The sequence below is a fragment of the Hylobates moloch genome, unplaced genomic scaffold (genome assembly GCF_009828535.3).
Source record: "Hylobates moloch isolate HMO894 unplaced genomic scaffold, HMol_V3 SCAFFOLD_12, whole genome shotgun sequence".
NCBI lineage: Eukaryota > Metazoa > Chordata > Mammalia > Primates > Hylobatidae > Hylobates > Hylobates moloch.
This window is the reverse complement of record NW_026652287.1, coordinates 38,852,510-38,873,604: the sequence shown is the minus strand read 5'-3', so window position 1 is coordinate 38,873,604 and position 21,095 is coordinate 38,852,510. Positions and strand designations below refer to the sequence as shown.

The 21,095-nt window shown below is 51.2% G+C and overlaps 1 protein-coding gene across 1 annotated transcript in view; it reads right to left on the bottom strand.

The window, feature by feature from the left end:
* The window catches only part of LOC116478311 (uncharacterized), a gene marked incomplete at its 5' end in the record, with an annotated part of 109,677 nt that overhangs the window by 32,801 nt on the left and 55,781 nt on the right, over positions 1–21,095 (bottom strand). Inside the window, 2 exons of the mRNA XM_058425746.1 lie at positions 4,764–4,885; positions 6,005–6,152. Coding sequence (XP_058281729.1) covers positions 4,806–4,885; positions 6,005–6,152 — 228 coding nt within the window. The remainder of the gene's footprint in view (positions 1–4,763; positions 4,886–6,004; positions 6,153–21,095) is intronic.

Genomic DNA, 21,095 nt, shown 5'->3' with positions numbered 1-21,095 from the left:
CCCACCCATGGGACCTCATTTTACTTTTTTTTTTTTTTTTTTGAGCCGAAGTTTCGCTCTTGTTGCCCAGGCTGGAGTGCAATGGCATGATCTCGGCTCACTGCAACCTCCGCCTCCCAAGTTCAAGCAATTCTCCTGCCTCAGCCTCCCGAGGAGCTGGGATCACAGGCATGCGCCGCCATGCCAGGCAAATTTTGTATTTTTAGTAGAGATAGGGTTTCACCATGTTGGGCAGGCTGGTCTCGAACTCCTGACCTCAGGTATCTGCCCGCCTCGGCTTCCCAAAGTGCTGGGATTACAGCTGTGAGTCACCAATGCACCCGGCCTCATTTTACCTTAATTACCTCTTTAAAGACCCCCATCTCCAAATACAGTCACATTCAGAGGTGCTGGGGGTTAAGACTTCAACATACGAATTTGGGGATGGCGATAGCATAGTACATGGGAACTCTATGTTAAACTTCCAGAGGAACTGTGGCCACAGGTAACTCTTTAACAGAAACTTGCCTATGTTTTCTTTGTACTCATTCTGCCTTCTAGAGAATTCCCAGGAACCAGGACAAAGGTAGCTGGGCACAGTGGCACATGACTGTAGTCAAAGCTACTCAAGAGGCTGAGATGAAGAATGCCTTGAGCCCTGTAGCTTGAGTCCAGCCTGGGCTACACAGCAAGACCCCCACCTCTAAAAAAACAAAGACAAAGCTAACCTACAAATTGTTCTCAAATGTAAAGACATGGAGGCTGGGCATGGTGGCTCACGCCTGTAATCCCAGGCCAAGGTGGGAGGACTGCTTGAGGCCAAGAGTTTGAAATCAGCCTGGGCAACATAGGGAGACCCATCTCTATAAAAATTAAAAAATTAGCCGGGTGTGGTGGTGTATGCCTTCGGTCACAGCTACTTGGGATGCTGAGGTGGGAGGGTCACCTGGGCCCACAAGGTTGACACTGCAGTGAGCTGTGATTGCACCACTGCACTCCAGCATGGGTGATAGAGCAAGACCTTGACTCAAAAAAAAAAAAAAAAAAAAGACATGATAGAAATATTCAACAATTACTTGACTTGATTTACTATGAAATACTTAATGATGCATTAGTTAACTGTGATTTTGCCAGTTTCTTCTGTATTTTGAAACCGATACTTTTTTCTGGCTCAAAAAAGTTTGGAAGGTGCTTAAGAAATAACTGTTCCTCCCCACTGGGCCTGTGGAGACTTGTAGACAAAGTACTAAAGTAACTCAGCACAAATGTGCAAAGTTTGTAAATTTGGGTCTTTGATTTTCATAGCTATGAAGAGCTCAGCACGACTCTTGATAGTTAAGAGGCAAATTTTGCTATTATTTCCTCTTCCTGCTGCAGCTGTACTATTAATAAAATCATTCTGAACAGCTTTCCTTAAATGTAAAAATAAGCCAAGATGTCTATTTTGTGGATTTTTTTTTATTATATGTATAAGCACAGGAAAAAACAAATCTGGTAGGACCTGCATCAAAAGGTTAGCAGGGTTCCTCTCTGGGCTGGGGGCTTAAGGGAGGGGTGTCTGCTTCAGCCATATATTGCTGTTCACAACCCGCTAAAGTTTAGTGGCTTCAAACAATGACTTACTAGGATTCAGAGGGTTGACTGCATGGTTCTGCTGCTGGTCTCTCCCTCGGTCACTTGTGTGGCTAATGTCAGCTGGTAATGGGCTGATTCTCCCCCACACGGCCTCTCTGCATTCACCTGGGCTTTCACTATTTTGTAACCTACCTTTAGCTTCCTTGCAAAATGGTGGCTGGCATGCAAGTAAGCAAGTATGGGAGTCGCCTGGCCTCTTAAGGCCTAGGCTTGAAATTGACACATCACTCTCCTACATTCTATTGGTCAAAACAAGTCACGAGGCCTGCCCAGAATGAAGGGGAGGGGAAGTAGACGCCCCTGGTGATAGGAGGAGTGATGCCTGTAGGGAAGGGAGGAATTGTTGGAAGCCATCTTTGAAGGCTGCTGACCTCCGTGTCTTTCTTTCTGTGTTTAACAATATGCCTAGAATAATAATACCACCTAGAATATTATATAATAATGCCTAGAATATTATAGAAAAATAATACCAGACATGTATTATTTTTATGATGATAAAGATTTTTTTTTAATAATGTAATAAATTGTGGGAAACTTGTTGGTTAGACCAAGAATCTACAGAAGTGAGTGAAACCCGGCTGGGCACGGTGGCTCATGTCTGTAATCCCAGCACTTTGGGAGGCTGAGGTGGGCAGATCACTTGAGATCAGGGGTTGAGGACCAGCCTTGGCCAACATGGTGAAAACCGTCTCTACTAAAAATACAAAAATTAGCCAGGCATGGTGGCAGGTACTTGTAATTCCAGCTACTTGGGACGCAGAGGTGGGAGAATCGCTTAAACCCGGGAGGCAGAGGTTGCAGTGAGCCGAGATCGCGCCAGCCACTGCACTCCAGCCTGGATGATGGAGCGAGACTCTGTCCCTGTCCCGCCCCCTCCAAAAAAAGACATAGCAAAAGAAAAGACACAGAGAAGAAGAGAAGGCCAGAGACTGGAGCCAAGAGACATCAAGAGCCCCCGGAAGCTGGAGGAGGCAAGAAAGGATTCTCCCCTAGAACCTTCAGAGCCAACAAGGCCATGCTGGCATCTTTGTTTTGAACATCTGGCCTCCGGAACTGTGAGAAAATAAGCGTGTGTTATTTTTAGCCACCAAGTTTGTGAGAATTTATGACAGCAGCTCTAGAAAATGAACACAGACATAGACAGAGAGAGGGAGACTGATCTGAATGTAGATGGAGATGTGGATATAGCTGCAGATAGAGGATAAGCTACCAATAAAGATATAGCTGACCCTATGGTGTAGGTATAGATTAGGATAGAGCTGTGGGTGTAGACATGGATATAGACATAAACATCAATGTAGACATAGATATTACTGTGGATATAGACATAGAAGGAGATAAAATAGACCTTGAAGGGCCAGGCACGGTGGCTCACGCGAGTAATCCCAGCACTTTGGGAGGCTGAGGTGGACGGATCACCTGAAGTTAGGAGTTCGAGACCACCCTGGCCAACATGGTGAAACCCCATCTTTACTAAAAATACAAAAATTAGCCAGACGTGGTGGCCCACGTCTGTACTCCCAGCTACTCGGGAGGCTGAGGCAAGAGAATCGCTTGAACCCATGTGCAGCTTCAATCTCCTGTGCTCAGGTGATCCTGTTGCCTCAGCCTCCCAAGTAGCTGGGACCATAGGCATGCACCACTTTGTGCAGCTAATTTTTTTTTTTTTACTTTTGTAGAAATGGAGTCTTGCCATGTTGCCCAGGCTGGTCTCAAACTCCTGGGCTCAAGGATCCTCCCAATTTGGCCTCCCAAAGTGTTGAGATTACAGGTGTGAGCCACTGCGCCTGGCACCCCCAATTTTATTCTAACAACTTTCCCCTTTTGATATAGCAAGCTGAGGGGGTAATGAAATCGTATAGCATTACTTTCGGGGAGCACTATTGGCTGGGACAGATGGGTGTATAGTCATTTTTGATAGTTGCATAGTCATCTTAGACATGTGTGATAGAGTCCTTAGGTTCTCCAAGTTGTCTAATGCAGATGGGCGTCATTGGTTGCATGAGTGGCTGTTGAGAGGCATTGGAAACCCTTGAGAGGATGCAACTCCCAAGGAGGTTAATATCATCACTAGGAGGAGAATCATATAGCCAAGGATTGGAAAATTCACGAGAGGAGAGATTCCCAGGAGCCAAGATGTAACCAACTAAATAAATAAATGGAAAAAGTATCACCTATCTGATAAGATTTACATCTGTTCTTTAAAATCCTCTGAAGTGTGGGCAAAAATTCTTGATATATTAACACAGAAACGACAGCTTCATTCATTACACCTCCTTGTTGGGCATTTAGAGTAGCTCAGACTCATTCATTTTGTGAAATTATTGAAGCAAGGCTAGAAACCTCAGTTTGTAAGACTCAGAGGACATTAACAGTGTCACTGAAGTTTTTTTCTAAAGTTTTAGAGCATTTATAATAGCCCCTTCCTTCCTTCCTTCCTTCCTTCCTTCCTTCCTTCCTTCCTTCCTTCCTTCCTTCCTTCTTTTTCTGTTTTTGTTTTTGTTTTTATTTTTTGATGTGGAGTCTTGCTCTCTTGCCCAGGCTGGAGTGCAGGAGTGCAGTGGCATGATCTTGGACCACTGCAACCTCCCCTTCCTGGGTTCAAGTAATTCTCCTGCCTCAGCCTCCTGAGTAGCTAGGACTACAGGTATGCACCATCATACCTGGCTAATTTTAGTATTTTTAGTAGAGATGAAGTTTCACCATGTTGGCCAGGCTGGCCTTGAACTCCTTACCTCAAGTGATCCACCCACCTTGGCCTCCCAAAGTGCTGGGATTACAGGTGTCAGCCACTGTGCCTGGCCCATAATAGCCTTTTCTAAGTCAGAGACACCAATTGGAATTGGAGCTCTGTCCACCAAAGGAAATCAGTGTCATGTGTAGTGAGAGGGTTGGTGCTTCTTGGATTTCTCTAACAGGGTGCTATCTTCTGAACAAATGAGCCAAGATTGGTGGCTTTATTGTAGAGATAGTCTATTGTATCTGAATATTGGGAGGGATTACTGCCAATCCATAATGACCACGACTCTTGTTTGGTGTTGGCTGTGGTGGCCGCCCTTCTCCTGTCATTTTGCTCAGTGCCCGCGGCTGGCAGTGCTGTGAGGCCATCCCATGGTTCCCGGGTGCCCGGTACCTGACAGGTGCATTACCTGGTAGGCGCATTTCCGGTGCAGTTTCTTCTGGTCGTTGTATCACTGCATGAGCCCCTTCATGAAGGTGACTGTCACTTTGTCATCCTCAAGCTTGGGTCCTCTGTACTCAACCTTGATGGCTGGGGTGTGAACAGGGGAGATATGAGAGTCAGCGACCATGGCCACTGTGAAGGGGAAGGGGGTCTCGCTCCCAGGGATGAGGTGGACCTGGCTCTGGACACACAGGTTGAGAGAGGGACGGAGCGAGTGAAGAGTCCCTTCTCTGGTCAGGTCTGGCCCAGAGGCCTCTTCCTGACCTCCCTCTCTTCCTTCACCGCCCCCCACCCCACTTTACCCTATTCAGTTTTATGGTACTCAGCACTATTCATTTCATGACTTGTTCATCATCTTATCTGCCTCCCAGAATATCAGCTCCATGGGGACAGGAAGGGCTTTGTTCATAGCTGTACCCCCAGTGCCTAGGACAGTGCCTGGCACATAGGAGATGCTCAGTAATCATCTGTGGGATGAATGGCTGGACCTTCTCAGCATCTAGAGGTGAACCAGACACAGCCTGTGGGGACGGGGCTACTGCCGGGAGGGAGGGAGGAGAGGATGATAGAGTGGCCAAGAAGCCAGCGTGGAGAAGGGCCCGGGCAGGGGTGATGCTGGTGGATAGGGAAGGTGTATTAGTCCATTTTCACACTGCTGATAAAGACATACCTGAGACTGGGTAATTTATAGAGAATAAGAGGTTTAATGGACTCACAGTTCCATGTGGCTGGGGAGGCCTCACAATCAAGGCAGAAGATGAAAGGCACGTCTCACGTGGCGGCAGTCAAGACAGAATGAGAACCAAGCGAAAGGGGAAACCCCTTATAAAACCATCAGATCTCGTGAGACTTACTCACTACCATGAGAACAGTACGGGGGAAACTGCCTCCACGATTCAATTATCTCCCTCCAGGTCTCTCCCACAACATGTAGGAATTATGGGAGTTACAGTTCAAGATGAGATCTGGGTGGGGACACAGCCAAGCCATATCAGGGGGGTGTTGCAGCTCCTGACCTCGCCCATTGGGAATCATGAAATGGAGCTTTGGGCTGTGGATGGAGCGCCCTGGAACGCAGGCAGAGGAGCGACAGACAGCAGCCTGGGGACAGAACAAGGGGCTGAGCCCACCCCCACCCCCAGGGAATGGAGAAGGCCCATGTGGAATGTTCTGGGCTGGAGTGTGGAGCATCCAGGCCTGACTCACTCATGCTCTGGATGTCCAGCGAGTCCACCACGGAGCGCTTGTGCTCGTCACCCGCGATGGCCCGCTCAAAGGCCTTCTGCTTCACGATCTTGTTGCACTCGTGGTATTTCATTCTGGTGTCCTTGTTGTGGGGCTTCACCTTGACCACCTGGGTGGGAAGGAAGGGGCGTGCACACTGAGGCCGAGGTGGGGGCACAGCGGCTGCCCCTAGGCTGCCCAGCCCTGGGTTCCATGAACACGGAAGTCAGGCCGCCTGGGCACCGGTGCTGACGGTGCAACCCTGGACATGTTGAACCTCCAAGTCTTGGTTTCTGCACCCCCAAACCGTCCATAGCTAAGCTGCTCACACCGGTGCACTTCATCAACCTTAGCTGTAACTACATTAAAATCAAACACCTTGCCCGTCTGAGGACCATGGGCTCAGCTCCTGGTCCCCCGTGGGAACCAGTGCAGGCAGTGACAACTCCAGGCTTCCCGGCCTTGGACTCCAGGACTTATGCCAGCTGCCCCGCAAATTCTCAGGCCTTTGGCTTCGGACTGAGAATTACACCATTGGCTTCCCCAGTTCTGAGGCCTTTGGACTTGTTCGGAGCCATGCTCCCTGCATCCCAGGTCTCCAGCCTGCACACAGCCTCAGGACTTCTCAGCCTCCATAATTGAATGAGCCAGTTGCCCAATAAACCCCTTCTCCTATCTCTCTCTACACATATCCTGTTGATTCTGTCTCTTTGGAGAACTCTGATTAATATACTTCCTCTATGAAACAAACAGGGCCGTTCCTAGCCATCTCCCAGCCCCTAGGGAGATGAAACCCCATGGCATACCTGGCCACCGCAGGACTCAATTAAGATGAGCTGTAATTATTATTATTATTGTTACTTTGAGATGGAGTCTCGCTCTGTCACTCAGGCTGGAGTGTAGTGGTGCAATCTTGGCTCACTGCAATCTCCATATTCCGGGTTTAAGCAATCCTCCTGCCTCAGCCTCCTGAGTGGCTGGGATTACAGGTGCCTGCCACCACACCCAGCTAATTTTTGTATTTTTGTAGAGATGGGGGTTTCACCATGTTGGCCAGGCTGATGTGGAACTCCTGACCTCCTGCCCACCTCAGCCTCCCAAAGTGCTGGGATTATAGGCGTTCACCACCGTACCTGGCCAAGGTGAGCTGTCATTATTCTTTTTATTGTTATTCCCACAGCCCTGGAGCCTGGGGCTCTGTGCCTGCTACTGCCTGCCAGACAGCGAGGGGCCTGAGCCAGCAGGGCCATTCTCCTCCCTGCCAGCTCAGTGCCAGGCCCCTCTGGCTGCCTGCCCAGCCCCAGGACTCCTGAGAGCCTGGATCCGGGGTCCTGGGGGGTAAGGGGCTCCTCCCAAAGGCTGCTGTTGCCCAGAACTCTGACGCGGCCTCAGCAGCAACCCCCATGCAGGCTGCTTCCATCCCAGGGAAGTCCACCTTCCACCCCATCACCCAGCTGAGATAGCCTCATCCTGGACTCCTCCTGACCCCTCGGCCCCCACAGCCCGGTAGTCACTTCACTTCTGCCAAGTCGGCCTCCTGAACATCTCTCAGATCCAGCCACTCCCTTCTCACCCTCCAGCCCCACCCAGCCCTGGCCTGGCCTCTCCTGCCCAGGTTCCTGGCTCAGCCTCCACCTGGCCTCACAGCCTCTTGTACTGCCCCTCCGGAGGGGTGTTCCTAAGGCACAAACCTGACCCTGTCCTTTCCCTACTCAGAAACTCCCAAGGCTCCCCAGAGCCTCCCGCAGAAAGCCCTGGCTCTCCCCACGGCCCTGCGTGATCTACTCCCTGCAGCTTCATCATAACCCCCCCCACACACACTGCAGCCACACTCACCGACTCCATGCCAGGCTCCGCTCACCTCTGGAACTTTGCCACCGGGTTCTTTCTGCCTGAAGGCCAAAACCATCGACCCCCTAGGGAGACCCCCAGGCATGTGTCCAGAGACCCAGCATCCCCCATCCCTCGTCCACTATCTCACCCCACTGTGAGAGCTGAAATGTTGTTTCTGCCCATTCAGGGACAGAGCCCACCCCAGGAGGCCCACCAGATTCTTCCTCAGGCCCACCAGGGCCGACGAGTGGCAGGACCCACCCTGGGGGACTGGGAGCCATGACCCTCCAGGAGCTCTGCCTGGGGACACAGGGCCCCAGGCCTGGGCCAGGTCAAGAGATGAGTGGCTGGCAGCTCCCAGCAGATCACCAGGCTGGAGACGAACCCCGAGGGTGAGAGAGACTCCTCTCCCAAACCAGGAGTGGGCTAGGGTCCTGGACTTTGCCCCAACATCCCCCTCCCACGCCCTGCATGCCTCCAGCCCACCCCATTCCACGCCTTCAGCCCACCCCTTCTGCAGCCTCCTGGTCGGGTCCAGCCTCAGCCTCACCCGTCCCATTCACCCACATGACATCGAAAACTTGACCCTCCCCCTCCCCTATTCCAAATTTTTCTGTAGCTCCCCAGTGCCCCGGCAACAAGTCGGGTTCCTATGAAGCCCTGTATCCCGCAGTCCCACCCTCTCCCCAGTGTTAAGCTCTACTCAGGTGGGGTTCCTCTGTCTCCCCCTACCGGGCTGTAAACCCCCCGGGAAGGTAGGGCCTGGGCTGTTCCAGTCCCCATCTAGGCAGGATCAGACCCTGGTGAATGCATGTGGAGGGAAGAAAGGGAAAGAAAGGGAGGAAGGGACAGAATAAGAAGGGGAGGGAGGGTGGTGCCCTTTAAAATCAAAACCTCTGGTTTCATCTTTCTTCCCCGAACTGGCTCCCCATGCCCACCAGAGGGCGCTCTGACCCAGCAAATCCCTCATACAGCAACAGCCAGTTCTACACACAAAAGGGAATTATGAAAATAAGGATTGACACCAATAATCGATACTTAAAGCCCTGCTGTGACCAGTACCTGTGCTAAATCATCCACGTGCCTAACTCAACACAGCAATTCTGAGAATATCTTATAAATGAGGAAAGAGAGGCTCAGAGAGGTCATTTAACTTTCCCAGTGTCACACAGCACATAAGCTGCAGAGAAGCTTCCAGCTCTGGCCTTGGTGACCCCACAACCTTCCGTTCCTTGGTCATACCCTGACGTGACCAACCCACAAGGCCGTCTGTGCCTGGCCCTGCCACCTCCTCCCCAACCCCCATCCCTCTGCTCAGCCACACCCTTCCACCCCCAGCTCCTTAGACATCCTGTTCTCCATTTAGTCACTGGAATCTTAGCCCATTGGCTGCCTCGAAAGCACTTCTTCCCTTTCCCTACCCCCACCTCCCACAAATGGTCACCTCCTCCTTTCAGCTGAATGTCACCTCCTCTGAGTAAGCCTGTCCTGATCCAGGGTTAGCTCCAGCTCTTCAGACCCACCTCCCCTAAGAATCCAGGCTTTCCCTGCGCTCCAGGAGGCAGGGCTTCAGTCATCATCGCGTCCCCAGAGCCCTGCACGGCACTACAGAAAGACTGAATGACTGAATGGATGAATGAATGAATGAAGTCTACGGGGTTAAATAAATGAGCACTCAGTGAGTGACACCCTCTCCCTCTCCCCCAGCCAGAAACTGAGACATTCTCCAACAAACACCCACAGCCAAGAAGAGGAGATCCTGGGCCCGCTAGCCAAGAGTGCACGCTTCAGGCTCCCAGGACCCCCAGAATTCATCCTGCCGAGGCTGTCGGAGGATGCTGCCAGGAGTCTGTTGGAAGCCACGGCCCTAGGGCTCCTGGAGAGGGTCCCATACTCCCTGCAGCCCCTCCCCAATCCAGGTACAGTGAGTCTCACTAATGCCATCATGCCTTTAGGGCAGAGTCTCCTGCTTTCCAGCCCAGAGTCCACTTCCCTCTCCTGAATGATTTACCTCCATTTCTCTCCTGAGAACCCCCCTCCCCACTCTCCCTCCAAGTGACTCCTACAGGGCTCACCCAATCCCCTGCCCACCCAAGCCTGGCCAGTCAGTGCACTCCCTCCCTCCCTGGTCACTGTGATTGGGGCAGGGGCAAGCACATGATCCAGTTCATCCAATAGGAGTCAGCCCTGGGTCCTGGGCTAAATTAATGAATGAAGAAGCCCTAGAACCAGCCATGCCTGAAGCCAGTGAAACCCTGGACTTTTTTTTTTTTTTTTTTTTGAGACAGAGTCTCTCTCCATTGCCCAGGCTGGAGTGCTGTGGCACGATCTCAGCTCACTGCAAGCTCCGCCTCCCGGGTTCAAGCCATTTTCCTGCCACAGCCTCCCGAGTAGCTGGGACTACAGGCACCCGCCACCACGCCCGGCTAATTTTTTGTATTTTTTTTTTTTTTTTTAGTAGAGACAGGGTTTCACCATGTTAGCCAGGATGGTCTCAATCTCCTGACCTCGTGATCCGCCCACCTCGGCCTCCCAAAGTGTTGGGATTACAGGCGTGAGCCACTGCACCCGGCCAACCCTAGACTTTATAGTAACATGAGCCAGTGAATTCGTTTTTCACTAACCTGCTTAAACATGGCTAACTTGGGTTTCTGTACTTGGGACCTAAACAGTCTTGTGTATCCCACTCCTCAAAGCATTCTCCGAGCCCCCAAGGGAAGGAGGGTGGGGGGTGGCTTCTCAGTGCCCTGCCAGTCAGTACATCTGGCTCCAAATGCTGGACCAGGAGTTAGGGGGAGAGGAAAAGGCTCTTCTGGGGTTTTTAGACCTGGCACCATCATTTGCTGTATTCCTGAGTCTTTTCACCTTGTTCCTGGGGCTCTGGGTCTCTTGTCAACAGGGAACAAGATGACAGCTGCCTGGTAGAGATGGTATCACCATCCCTGGAGCAGATCTGTCTGGCAGGCATATTCTCAATTCCTGCATTTGCAGGACAGACCCAAGCTTGCACAGAGGTCAGACCAGCAGCTTAGTCATGGGGTGGGCTGAAGATACGAAACAGCTGATTTTTCTCTCCATTATGTTGCCCAGGTGGAAGAAGGGATGAATGAATGAACCCTGGGGCTCATCCTAGGGCCTGGGGCTTGGCTCACCATGACAGTGTTCCCAGACACGGGGTGCAGCCCAGGAAAGTAGTGAGGCCACCCTGGGGGTGCTGGTGGGACAGTTAGCAAGACATGAAAGGGACCTCTTGGGTGTCATGACATGATCATTTTCAGGTGTCCCGGGGGTTCTTCCTGAAGCCCAAAGATTCCCCCCTTCCCTCCACCAGCAAGTCCTCACCTGAGCACCCCGCCTACTTCCCACGTACAGCAGGCCCCAGCAGGGTCATGGTAGAAGTGGCTGCCCAGAGGTCGTGGTTTTTCATTTTTTGTTCTGTTGCCCAGGCTGGAGTGCAGTGGCGCAATCTCGGCTCACTGCAACCTCCGCCTCCCGGGTTCAAGTGATTCTCCTGCCTCAGTCTCCTGAGTAGCTGGGATCACAGGTGCACACCACCATGTCTAGCTAATTTTTGTATTTTCTTTTCTTTTTTTTTTTAATTTTTGTATTTTCAGTAGAGACAGGGTTTCATCATGTTGGCCAGGCTGGTCCCAAACTCCTGACCTCAAGTGATCCGCCTGCCTCGGCCTCCCAAAGTGCTGGGATTATAGGCATGAGTCACCGCGCTCAGCCGGTTGTAATTTTTTTACTTTATTTTTCATTTTTTATTTTTTTTTTGAGACAGAGTTTCGCTTTTGTCATCCAAGCTGGAGTGCAATGGCGCGATCTCGGCTCGTTGCAACCTCCGCCTCCCAGGTTCAAGTGATGCTCCTGCCTCAGCCTCCTGCGTAGCAGGGATTACAGGCTCCCACCACCACGCCCAGCTAATTTTGTATTTTTAGTAGAGATGGGGTTTCATCATGTTGGTCAGGCTGGTCTTGAACTCCTGAGCTTGGATCTGCCTGCCTTGGCCTCCCAAAGTGCTGGGATTACAGGCGTGAGCCACCGTGCCCGGCTGGTGGTGGTTTTTTCACCTGGATAGAATCTGTGCCCCTGCATCAGGCCCAGCCCACCGCACAATCTTCACTCAGTCTCTGTTTCACCTGGTCCGCCCTGGGTCCTAAACATCAAACTCACCCTAGATCTGGAGCCTGGTGCCCCAGAGGGAGGCCTGGTCCCACTGACTAAGCCTAGCTCTCTGTGTGAGGCCCGTCTCCCAGAGTCACGAAGGGCCCCAGTAAACAAACCAGATGCATAGTCTCGTTTTCAGTGGGCTTCTTAAAACAAAAAATGCTCCGTCCCTGCAACAGCCGGAAAACAGTTGTCATGGAAACAGCAGTAGCCAATGGGGGAGGGAGAGACAGGCCCCCCCCCCCCAGAGCCCAGGCCTCCTGCAGTGGCTGATGGGGCACAGAAGAACCATCAAGATTAAGGGGCAACGGGGAGGGGGGTGTCCCCATGTGGCTGGAGCAGGAGGAGTTTCCTCATCTGGTAGCTCTGAGAGGGAGCTGCTGCTCTCAAAGGGACCCCCGAGCATCCCTGGAGAACAGATCCGTAGTCTCCTGTGGATCCTCAGACAGCTCTGGGGAGGGGTCCTAAGGAAAGATCACTGTGTCCAGCTGGCCAGCAGGCAGCCAGGACCCCCGAGCCCTCATCCCCACTCCATCCTTGCCACATTCACTGAAACCGGGACTCTAAGCCCTGCGGGTGGCTTGCCAGGGTTGCACTGACACCGTGCACTGCAGCCCACCCCTATCTCGGGCTCCTGCCTGCCCCAAGATCAGTGCCCAGTGGGCGGCACCGTGGCTGTGAGCCTTTTGCAGGACTTGTGCCAGGGGCCGGGACATGGATGCGCACAGGGCCCTGCTGGTCACTGGGATCCCGGAGGTCCTGGAGCAGGCGGATGTCGAAGCCGTCCTGCAGCCGACCCTCCTGTCCCTGGGCACGTTCGGGCTGCAACACATGAAGGCCCTGACAAATGAGAAGGCCCAGGTCGCCCTGGTGGAGTTTGTGGAGGACGTCAATCACGCTGCCATCCCCACAGAGATCCTGGGCAAGGATGGGATCTGGAGGGTTCTGTGGAAGGACCGTGCGCAGGACACGAGGTTCCTGAGGCAGATGAGACGCCTGCTGCTGCATGACGGGCCCATGCAGGCCACGGTGGCTGGGACCCCCGGGGAGGCGCCCACCTCTCCCGCTTCAGAGACCCAGGCCCAGGGGTTGGGACAGTCATCGGGAAGGCCGGTCCCCCTCCTGGGGCTACAAGCAATAGTAGCAAGAAGAGTAGGGGTCACAGAAATTGAGCCAGAAGCTAAAAGAGGGCCTGAGGGACGTGTCCATTTCCCTTGGCAAAGAAGGAATCGGAGGAAGTTCCCCAGGAGAGCTTGGACATCAAGATCGAGGAGGCAGATGAGGGGGCTTGAGCAGAGATGACAGTGACGGCAGGCTGTACACAGCGCTCCAGGCAGCAGCCAGGGAGCAAGTCCACAAGAAGTGGACCCTCTGAAGCCACAAAGACGAGGCAGGTGGTCCCATGGAGTTCTTGCCCCTGATGACCAGGACAGACAAAGCCAAACAGGAGATGATGGAAGAAAGCCCTCTGATTTGATGCACTTGACCATCAAAGAAGGCAGGAGCAGTGACTCCCACATGGTGGCTCTTCTGGACACCAGAGACATACCTGAATGAGATGCTGAAGGGCTGTAAGGCTTCAGAAAGTGGGCGGGTGCAACCACCGGGTCACAGAGCGGGGCTGGAGGACCCTGAGTTCCTGACCACTGTGGCCTGTATCAGCCCTTCAGACACCAAAAGCTGCCAGAAGGTGTTGAAAATCGCTTCTGAGGCGGGGCACAGTGGCTCATGCCTATAATCCCAACACTTTGGGAGGCCAAGGTGAGCAGATCACCTGAGGTCAGGAGTTTAAGACCAGCCTGGCCAACATGGTGAAGCCCTGTTTCTCCTAAAAATACAAAAATTAGCTGGGCATGGTGGTGTGCACCTGTAATCACAGCTACTCAGGAGGCTGAGGCAGGAGAATTGCTGGAGCCTGGGAGGCAGAGTTTGCAGTGAGCTGAGATCGCGCCACTGTACTCCAGCCTGGGCGACGGAGCAAGACTCCATCAAAAAAAGAAAGAAAAGAAAGAAGAAAGGAAGGAAAGGAAGGAAGGAAGGAAGGGAAGGGAAGAAAAGAAAAGAAAGAAAATTGCTTCTGTGATTGACTCTCTGGGCTGGAGGAATGAGAAAGAAAAAAAGACGCCCTCTTGCAGGTCTTGTCTGTCCTGTCCGAGGACACCGTGGTCCTGCGGAAAGCCTGAGACGACAGGAACCTTCTGGAGTGCATTTTCACCTTGGCGCAGCCAGATCCCCCTCCCGGGAGGAGGAAGGCTGAGCCTGGCCTCCTCGGGGTCTGGGGCGAGGATTAAAAGAGACAAAAAGGACAAAAAGAGTGAAGTGGCTCCTGGAGCTGGTGGTGCGCACCTGGCAGCTCAGGCATTGCTGCAGCCGGGAGCACCACCTGGGGAAGAGAGAAAGAGGAAAAGGGTGGGGAAGTGGGAAATTCAAATACACCAAAGGCAACCAAGGGACTACGCAGCTTTCCAGGCTGCCAGTGAGGACATAAAGTTGGGAAAGGAGGCTGCAGGGGCAGCAGACGCAGAGTTCGAGAACACAGAGAGCAAGGCATGGAAGCCCGAGGGCAAGGAATCCAGGAAGCCCCTGGCCAAGAGGGCGCGCACGGCCCCCCGGGGCCTGGTCTTGAACTACAGACTCAAGTGATCCTCCCGCCTCAGCCTCCCGAAGTGCTGAGATGATAGACGCAAGCCACCATGACCAGCCTGGTGTCCACTTCTTACTTGTCCCATTCCTTGGTCTGAGCACTTAGGTTCCACCCATGGTTTCGTGTTTGGCTCATCTGGGCCTGCTCAGCATATGTGAACTTCAACCTGGGGGTCTGTGGCAACTGAAAAAAAACTCACCATTTTATTCCACGAAGTTGAACCGGATTAGGCTGGTTCTGAGGTTACATGAACAACAAGTTACCTGCTGTGACTCTGGTCCCAACTCACTCCCTACCTTGGAGGGCTGTCACTGTGTTTCTCTCAGTAACAAAGACGCCCTGAAGTCCCAGTGCCTTGCAACAATTAAGGTTTCTTTTTTCTTTTCTCTTTTTTCTTTTCTTTCCTGAGACAGAGTCTCACTCTGTCACCCAGGCTGGAATGCAGTGGCGCCATCTTGGCTCACTGCAACCTCTGCCTCCCGGATTCAAGCGATCCTCCTGTCTCAGCCTCCCACGTAGCTGGGACTACAGGCCCACGCCACTACGCCCAGCTAATTTTTTTGTTTTTCAGTAGAGATGAGGTTTCACCACATTGGCCAAGCTGGTCTCAAACTCCTGACCTCAAGCAATCTGCCCGCCTCAGTCTCCCAAAGTGTTGGGATTACAGTGTGAGCCACCACGCCAAGCCTAAAGGTTTATTTTCACATACATGTTGGCAGTAGTGGCTGTGGGTCAGGCAGAAGGGAGAGCCCCTGTTTGGATCTGCTCTGCAGGGCCTCACAGCATGGCCACTCATACAACACAGACCAATGCAAGTCACAAGTTGCCTCTTTGGGGTAAGAATGCATCCCCTCCCACAGGGGTACCCCAAGCCACATGGCGACAGTCAGGGACCTATATCCTCCTAGAGGGAGGCAGTGAATGGAACAACAAAATAATCTAACACATCACCCGCCCCCCATCAGAGGCAACACCTCTTCCCCTGCGGCTGAGGAGATCTTGTCTCCTCCACCAGACTGTGACCACCGTGGGGACAGATTTTGTTCACTGTTGTGTCCTCAGTGCTTGGCACATTGTGAGAACTCAATGAATATGTATTGAATCCATGAAAAAAGAAACAAGTAAGTCTTGCTTTTCTGTCTCATATCTGACTCTCCCCAACCCCTCTCTCCAACTCAGTCTTCCTAGACTCAAATCCTGAATCCACCGCTTACCACCTGTGTGACCTTGGATAGATATTTAACTTCTCTGAGTCTCAATTTATTTGTAAAGTGGGAAGGATATAGGGTTGTTATTGTAACTTAACACACACACACACACACACACACACACACACACACACACCCTGTGCCTGGTATGTAGAGAGTCTTCTATACCAATTAGCTGTTGTTGTTGTTGTTGTTTTGCAGAGGGGGGTACCACTCTGTCACTCAGGCTGGAGTATGGTAGTGCAATCTCAGCTCACTGAAACCTCTGCCTCCCAGGCTAACGCGATCCTCCCACCTCAGCCTCCCAAGCAGCTGAGACCACAGGCTCATGCCACCATGCCAGGCTAATTTTTTGTATAGACATGGGTCTCACTATGTTACCCAGGCTGGTCCCAAACTCCTGGACTCAAGCAATCTGCCTGCCTCAGCCTCCCAAAGTGCTGGATTACAGGCATGAGCCACGCAGTTATTGCTGCTGTTGTCCCTGTGGGGAAGTGGCCAAGGGCACAGGTTTGGAGCCAGACGGTCCTGGTCTGAGTCTCACTCTGCCACGTGTTATGTTTGGCCTCAACTCCCTGAGCCTTAACGTCCTCGCCTGTAAAACTCAACCTCAGGACATTCTTGTGAAGTTCAGATGTGATTTTTTACGCAAAGCATTTAGCACGCCCCTGGTGCGATGTAAACACAAGCCATAGCTATGAGGATGTAGGAACACGGTGGGAATCCTGCATGTGTTGATGACTGCGTGTGGAGCGCCCCTGCTGGACAATCACAGAACAGCAGGACTGCCCTGACGGAGACCTCTCTATCTCAGCATCCTCAACTGTAAAATTATGGTAACAGTAATGCCAATATGAGATTGACGATCTGTTGAGTTAATACGTGTAAAGTTTCTCAAGTAGCATGATGGGTTAAAGATGAGTACAAATTCCTTATCCTTCTCCCCACTCAGAGGTGGAGTTTATAGAATGAGATGGAAGTAACATTGTTACTGATGTGAGACGTAGACTTCAAGAAGACTGGCAGCTTCTGCTTACTGACTCTTAGAACACTTGCTCTTGGGACACGTCTCTGAGAACCCAGCCACCATGCTGCGGAAGCTCAAGCCACATGCAGAGGCTATGGGTAGTTGCTACAGTTGACAGCCCCAGTTGAAATCCCAGCCAATAGTCAACATCAACTGGCAGGCATGTGAGTGCACCATCTTGGGTGTTCCAGCTCGTTCAAGCCCCCATGTGACTGCAGCCCAACCAACATTGCAGGAAGCAAGGAAACCGTCCTGTTAAGCCCTGTTAACCCACAGAATCATAAGAGACGATAAAATAATTATTGGGTTTTTTTTTTTTTAGACAAGGTCTCACTCTGTCACCAAGGCTGGAGTGCAGTGGTGCGATCATGGCTCACTGCAGCCTCGACTGCCTGGACTCAAGCCATCCTCCCACATCAATCTCCCAGGTAGCTAGGACTACAGGTGTGCACCACCACACCTGGCTAATTTTTCTGTACTTTTTTGTAGAGACGGGGTTTCACCATGTTGCCCAAGCTGGTCTTGAACTCCTGGGCTCAAGCGATCCACCTGCCTCAGCCTCCCAAATTACTAAGATTACAGGTGTGAGCCACTGCACCTGGCCAATAATTAATGTTTAAACCACAACATTCTGGGGTAGTTTGTTATGCAGCAATAAAGAGTTGAAACAAATAATATCTAGAACATAGTAACCATAACCTGTTATTATTATGTCATTTAATCTTCACAACAACTCCGTAAGGCTGACATCAATAGTACCTGTATTAGTCCGTTTTCACACTGGTGATAAAGATATACCCGAGACTGGTCAATTTACAAAAGAAAGAGTTTTAATGGACTCACAGTTCCACGTGGCTGGGGAGGCCTCACAATGATGGCAGAAGGGAAAAGTCACGTCTCACATGACGGCAGACAAGACAGTGAGAGCCAGGGAAAAGGGGTTTTCCCTTATAAAACCATTAGATCTCGTGAGACTTACTCACCACCACGAGAACAGCATGGGGGAAACCGCCCCCATGATTCAACTGTCTCCCACTGGGCCCCTCCCACAACACGAGGGAATTATGGGAGTTACAATTCGAGCTGAGATTTGGGTGGGGACACAGCCAAATCATGTCAGTACCCAGTTCCACAGGTGTGGAAACTAAGACTGCACCCTTAACCTAAAATGGATTTCTTGTGTCAGAAGATTTAGCTGAGGGAATCAAATATATATAGATCTGTGATTTGGGCAGGAAACAGAAACCCAGAAGCCTTTTGGGAAGCACTTCCCAGGAGTATAAGATACAGGCATGGCCGGGCGCGGTGGCTCACGCCTGTAATCCCAGCACTTTGGGAGGCCGAGGCGGGTGGATCACGAGGTCAGGAGATCGAGACCATCCTGGCGAACACGGTGAAACCCCGTCTTTACTAAAAATACAAAAAAAAATTAGCTGGGCGTGGTGGCGGGCGCCTGTAGTCCCAGCTACTCGGGAGGCTGAGGCAGGAGAATGGCATGAACCCGGCGGGTGGAGCTTGCAGTGAGCCGAGATTGCCACTTCACTCCAGCCTGGGAGACAGCGAGACTCCGTCTCAAAAAAAAAAAAAAAAAAAAAGTTACATGCACTTCCCATCTGTGGAAAAGTTAACAGAAAACTGTGTGTATGCCTGGGGATAAGTTACTCATCTACTGGTGGAAATTTTCTTTATTATTTTATTTACTTATTATTGTTATTATTTGAGAAAGCTGGAGTGCAGTGGCATGATCTCGGCTCACTGCAACCTCTGCCTCCCAGATTCAAGCAATTCTCCTGTCTCAGCCTTCTGAGTAGCTGGTATTACAGGTGCACACCACTACGCTTGGCTAATTTTTGTATTTTTTAGTAGAGACAAGGTTTTGTCATGTTGGCCAGGCTGGTCTCGAACTCCTGACCTCAGGTGATCCGCCTGCCTTGGCCTCCCAAAGTGCTAGGATTACAGGCATGACCCACAGCACCTGGCCAGAAAATTTTTTAAAACAAGTTTCAAATACTTAGATTCTGGCTTGGTTAAAACTATGGTTTAAGGCTGGGCACGGTGAGTCACATCTATAATCCCAGCACTAGTTTGTGTGGCCAAGGCAGGTGGATCACTTGAGGCCAGGAGTTTGAGAAGAGCCAGGGAAACATGGTGAAACCCCATCTCTACAAAAAAAAAAAAAAAGCACACATGTAGTCTTAGCTACTTGAGAGGCTGAGGTGGGAGGATCACCTGAGCTCAGGAGGTTGAGGCTGCAGTGAGCCGTGATCATGCCACTGCACTCCAGCCTGGGCAACAGAGTAAGACCCTGTCTCAAAAAACAAAACAAAGCAAAACAAAACGAAACAAAAACTATAGTTGAAGCTGTTGGCAGCTAGTTCCAAAGATATTGGTGGGTGTATTAGTTTGCTAGGGCACATATACTGGGTGGCTTAAACAACAGAAATCTATTTACTCACAATTCTGGAAGCTAGAAATCTGAGATCACAGTGTTGGCAGGATTAGTTTTTCTGCAGCCTCTCTCCTTGGCTTGCAGATGGCCGCCTTCTCCCTGCGTCTTCACGTGGTCTTCCCTCTGTACCATCTGTGTCTAAATTTCCTCTTCTCTCTCTCTTTTTTTTTTTTTTTTTTTTGAGACAGAGTCTCACTCTGTCGCCCAGGCTGGAGTGCAGTGGTGCGATCTCGGCTCACTGCAGCCTCCACCTCCTGGGTTCAAGCGATTCTCCTGCCTTATCCTCCCAAGTAGCTGGGACTACAGGCGCCCACCACCACGCCCGGCTAATTTTTGTATTTTTAGTAGAGACGGGGTTTTGCCATGGTGGCCAGGCTGGTCTCGAACTCCTGGGCTCAGGTGATCCACCTGCCTCAGTCTCCCAAAGTGCTGGGATTACAGGCGTGAGCCACTGCGCCCGGCCTAAATTTCCTCTTCTTATAAGGACATCCGCCATGTTGGGTTGGTGCCCACTCTAAAGACCTCATTTTAACTTAATTGCCTCTCTAAACACCCTTTCTCCAGTTATATTCTGAAGTACTGGAGGTTAGGACTTCAACACAGGAATTTGGAGGGAACACAATTAAACCCGTAATAATGGGAAACTCGGGATTGGAGAGACTGTGGGCACAGGTGTTTCCCACGCAGACGAGGGAAGGTTCTAATTAGGTTACAAGATTGTAAAGCCCATATGAGCAGAAACCTATGTTCGAGTTGTTCACTTCTATGTTCCTGAATTACACTGGCACAGAAGAGATGCTCAGTAAGTGTAAATTGAATGAATGAAAAAAGGAGGCCGGGCCTGGTGCCTCACGCCTGTAATCCCAGCACTTTGGGAGGCTGAGGCGGGCGGATCACCTGAGGTCAGGAGTCCGAGACCAGCCTGGCCAACATGGTGAAACCCCATCTCTACTAAAAATATGAAATTTAGCCAGGCGTGGTGGCCTGAGCCTGTAATCCCAGCTACTCCGGAGGCTGAGGCAGGAGAATCTCCTGAATCTGGGAGGTGGAGGTTGCAGGGAGCTGAGATCTCATCATTGCACGCCAGCCTGGGTGACAAGAGCGAGACCCAGTCTCAAAAAAAAAAAAAAAAAAATGGACATTGGATCTATACACATATTTTACTTTATGTTTATTTCCTGAGTGAATTGTAAGCAAAAAGCTTGCCTGTAAGACAGAATGTTAAGCCCAATGGTCTTGTGTTGGTTCCTTCTGGAATGTAACTCTTCATCTTGAGACTGTGGTTCCTATAAAGTTTGTTTCAAGTGTTTATTATATTTAATTATTGCATTTTTTTGAGACAGGGTCTCGCTCCATTGTCCAGGCTGGAGTGCAGTGGTGCAAACATAGCTCACTGCAGCCTTGGGCTCCTGGGCTCAAGTGATCCTCCCACCTCAGATTCCCAGTGTTGGGATTACAGGCATGAGCCACCATGCTTAGCAAATTCAGTGCTTTTAAACATAAAAAAAAGAGCCCATTCTCTCTTGCAGCTATATAGGAAGGGGTTCTATTTTGCACCAAGAAATTGCTCTAAAGAATTAGTTTTTTCACTTTAGGAGGCCGAGGAGGGCAGATCACTTGAGGTCAGGAGTTTGAGACCTGCCTGGCCAACATGGTGAAACTCCATCCCTACTAAAAATACAAAAAAATTAGCCCGGGCGTGGTGGCAGGCACCTATCATCCCTGCTACTCGGGAGGCTGAG